At 51.1% G+C, this 4,235-nt stretch overlaps 1 protein-coding gene across 1 annotated transcript; it reads left to right on the forward strand.

Moving 5' to 3' along the window:
- Window positions 1-1,939: 1,939 nt before the first annotated feature.
- LOC103536106 (zinc finger protein 585B) lies at window positions 1,940-3,745 on the forward strand. Its single transcript, XM_030446502.1, is given in 3 exon segments — window positions 1,940-2,066; window positions 2,069-2,192; window positions 2,194-3,745. Coding segments are annotated over 3 exon segments (1,803 nt in total).
- Window positions 3,746-4,235: the final 490 nt, after the last annotated feature.

Raw genomic sequence — 4,235 nt, forward strand, 5'->3', positions numbered from 1 at the left:
GTGTTTTGTCTCTCCTGCCTCAGTATAACTTTGTGGGTACTTAGTGGGTTTTTATTTTATTTTTTGTTTTCCTGTGGTTGCTCTGTAGACCAGCATGGAGAATTCAGCTTGGACAGGAGCAGCCTTGTGCTTCACTAGTGACCAGCATCAGTGGGGATCCAGATGTGGTTAGCTGAAGGGGAAACACAAGCCATGCAACTAAATCTGAAGTAACTTTCCCCATTTATAACAGGAAATCTGGAAAGGCAGCAGCCCCTTTCACTGACCCCTCTGACCTCTCTCCTCTGGGGAGCATTTAGCTGTGAACTCTGCACTGAGCATCCTTATACTCCACATCTCCCATCACTGGTCCTCTGATCCATGGCATCCCCCTCCACAGCCCCCTGCATTGTGGGACAGGTTCCTGATGGAATTTCTCCTCTGCTACAGCCATCCAGACCTCCAGGGACAGATTTCACTGGCAGCCTCTGTCCTTGCTGGCATCCTGCCCCATAGCTGGTGGTTTTGGTAGCCTCACCTCCAGCCATCAATACCACTCATAAAAGGCTGCCCAGCCACATCTCCTCTTGTTGACAGACATCTCCAGCACCACTTTTTTTCCTCCCCTCAGTCTCTCTGGCACTTTTTCCCTGCTGTAACTCCAAGCCTTGGTAGAAGATGTTGCTCCTGTCTCTGTTGGCCCTGATTATTTTTTATTTCTAATGGAAACACATAGGATCCCAGACCCTCCTGTCAACTGAACCCTCTGAAAAGGGCTCAGTCACTGAAGGTTTCCAGGTCACACTTCTGAGGACACCACTCACATGTCTCCTGTGCAGGCAGCTCTGCCACCACAAAGCAGAGCACCCCAGTTTTGCAAGTGGTGCCAAGTTTGGTTTTCTTCCAGGTCTGGAGGATTTTGGTTGCTGCACAGTCACTCATCAAAAAGAGGTCTAATTACAAAAGTTACTGGGAAATGCATTAATTAGCTTATTTACTTATCAATCTTCTTGGTCAAAAGACAGACAAAGTTCTGAGAGTACTCTAAGGGGCTCATGAGAAAGATGGGGACCTTAGCAGGGTCTGTTGCAGCAGAACAAGGGTGATGTTTTCAAATTAAAAGAGAGGAGGTTTAACTAGATGTAAGGAAGAAATTTTTCACTATGAGGGTGGTGAAACACTGGCACAGGCTGCCCAGAGAGGTGGCAGATGCCTCATCCCTTGAAACACTCAAGGTCAGGTTGTTGGAGCTGTGACAACCTGATCAAAATGAGGATGTCCCTGTTCACTGCAGGGGAGTTGGACTAGATGAGCTCTAAAAGTCCCTTCCAACCCAAGCCACTCATATTTTGAATCATTAGTGCATCAATAGTAGAGCTGAAAGCTCCTGGGTCGTTGCAGCAGTGATTGCATCATCCCAGATCCCCCATCATCAGGAGAAATGAGCCTGTTCCTGCTCTCTGCTGGAGTCCAGGTGACCCCATGGCTTCAAAGATCTCAGGTTCAGTCTCCCCTGGAGCAGCCAAGGTGCCACCTGTTGTGTCTGCATAGCAAACACAGGAGGTGGAGGAGAAATAATGGCTTAATAATTTTCTCTTTATTTTTTTTAGCCTGGCAGTCTGAGGCTCCAGGGATGCCAGGGAAGCCTCTTCAGGAGATGGGAGGAGACAGGAGATGGAGTTCCAAACGTTGCATCTGCAAGCTGAGGTGGAAGGAGGCTGAGAAATGAGGAAGCCCACACACTCCTTGTTGGCCCAGAGCTGGCGTGCAGCAGTAACACCCTTTCCTTTATGGGTGATAAAATGCATCCCTTAAAGTACACTTTGATGGGGGTGTCCTGATGGGTTTTTGTATGCTCCAAGTCAGTCCCTCCCCGTAACACTGTGGAGTTTTTGTAGCTGCCATCTGCTTGGCAGCCTCCTCACACCTGGGTGCAGGGTGCTGCTGGTTTAGGCACAGGATGCTGAGAGTTCCCTCCTGTCAGGAGTGCAGCAAATCCTTCAGCAAGAAGGGGAACCTGAAGAGACACCAGAGCATCCACACAGAAGAGGAGCTCTTCACTTGCAAGGAGTGTGGGAGGCACTTCAGCCCCTCAAAGCCCACCAGAGCATCCACAGAGGAGAGAAAACCCTTCTGCTGCTGCCAGGAGTGTGGGCACACACCAAGGGTGGTCCCTACCTCTGCATCCACTGGGGCAAGAACCTGAGCACAAAGCTTCAACATCCACATGAGGACCCACACGGAGAAGGGGCCCTTCTCCTGCCCCGAGTGTGGGAAGAGCTTTGTGAGGAAAGGGACCCTCATCACCCACAGGGAGACCCACAAAAGGGAGAAGCCTTTCAAGTGTCCAGACTGCAGTAGGTGCTTTGGGCAAAGGGCCACACTCTTGGTCCACCAGAAGATGCATCTCTCCGGGGGGCCTTTCATATGTACTGAGTGTGGGAAGAGCTTGAGCACCAAGCAGTATTTCAGTGTCCACCAGAGGAACCACGATAAGCAAAAGTCACTGAAGGAACACACCAATGGTGTGTCTCTCCAGGTCATCCAGATTAAAGAAGAGCCTGAATTTATCTTCAGGTCAGAAGAGAATGTGTTGGAAAGTGTGTTGCATGAAGGAGATGTAGGCCAAGAGTGTAGCAAAGCTGGAAACCCATCTGATCCAAAAAGCCCTTCTTGTAAAATCCAGGTGAAGGAGGAACTGGAACCACCCACTGGTGACCCAAAAGGCATTACTGCAATAGCCTGCCATAAGCTTTACATCAAGGAAGAGCCACCAGAAAACCCAGACTATGGGAAGTCTCTTGACCCAAAAATCCCACTGGTGGCTTCACAGGGGAGACAGCTTAAAAAAGAAGGTGGTGTTGGGCAGCAGGAATGGGAAGTCCCCATGGCCAGTGACTGGGTGGTCCACTTGAAGGAAGAACCAGGGGAAAACACTAAGTTTGAGACATGTTATGGGCAGAAGCCAAACCTCAGTGCTACCCAGTGGGTCCAGATTAAAGAGGAGCCTGGTGTGGGGGGCAAGCAGAAGAGGCAGAGCCCAAAGAAGAAGCAGAAGCAGAAGCAGAGCTATCATCCCACCAAAGAGGAGATGCTGGAGAAGCAGGAGAAATCCACGTGCAAGAAAGATCCCAAAGGAGCTCCCAAGGGCCAACGGATGTTCCCGTGTCCTGAATGTGGGAAGAGTTTCAATCAGAAATCCAACCTGACCAGGCACAGGAAGATTCACACGAGCGAGGGGCCCTACAAGTGCAGTGAGTGTGGGGAGAGCTTCCGCATGAGCCGCAAGCTGAGCCGCCACCAACGCCTCCACCTCAGCGAGCCCTTCAAATGCCCCCAGTGTGGGAAAAGCTTCACCCAAAGGTCCAATCTAATTCGGCACCAGAGGATCCACACCCAGGAGGAACCCTACCAGTGCCCTGAGTGCGAGAAGACCTTCAACCAGAAGGCCAACCTCTTCCGTCACCAAACCATCCACGCCCGCATGGGGCCCTGCAAGTGCACCAAGTGTGGGAAATGCTTCCCCCACAAACGTCACCTCATCAAACACCAACTCCTCCACTCCCGAGGGGGAGCCTACAAGTGTGGGGCCTGTGGGAAACGCTACCGGCTCCAGAAGTACCTGAGGAGGCACCAGAAAATCCACGCACAAGAAGGGATGGGATCCCCCAGCGCGGGATGGGAGGAGGTGGCGGGGACTGGAGCTGGAGCCCAGCAGGCTGAGCAGAGGGGGATGGAGCCCATGAAGAGCAAAAGGGAGACCTGAGGAGGTGTGGTACTCACTCCTAAGGGAAAGTCATGTGGAAAGAAGAGAGATGGAGATAAACTCTGCTCCCCTTATCTGGGGGTGGGGAGGAGGGGGCAGTAAGGTTTGCTTGTTCCACAGCTTCTCTAAGAAGAACCCTTGGGGTATAATTTGCTCACAGGTGTGGGATGGATCTGGAGATCCAAGCCTCTTCATAGCCAAAATTGTCTTGTGTAGGCAATACATAACCAGGAGGACCAGGCAGGATTATTTTTTTTTATTAGATTACTGTGGTTTTGAGGAGGAGGCATGGTGCTCACTCCTAAGGGAAAGTCCTGTGGGAAAGAAGAGAGATGGAGATAAACTCTGCTCCTCTTAATCTGGGAGTGGGGAGGAAGGGGCAGTAAGGTTTGTTTGTTCCACAGCTTCCCTAAGGAGAACCCTTGGGGTATAATTTGCTCACAGGTGTCGGATGGGTCTGGAGATCCAAGCCTCTTCATAGCCAAAATTA

This window comes from Calypte anna, chromosome 2, assembly GCF_003957555.1.
Source record: "Calypte anna isolate BGI_N300 chromosome 2, bCalAnn1_v1.p, whole genome shotgun sequence".
Lineage (NCBI taxonomy): Eukaryota > Metazoa > Chordata > Aves > Apodiformes > Trochilidae > Calypte > Calypte anna.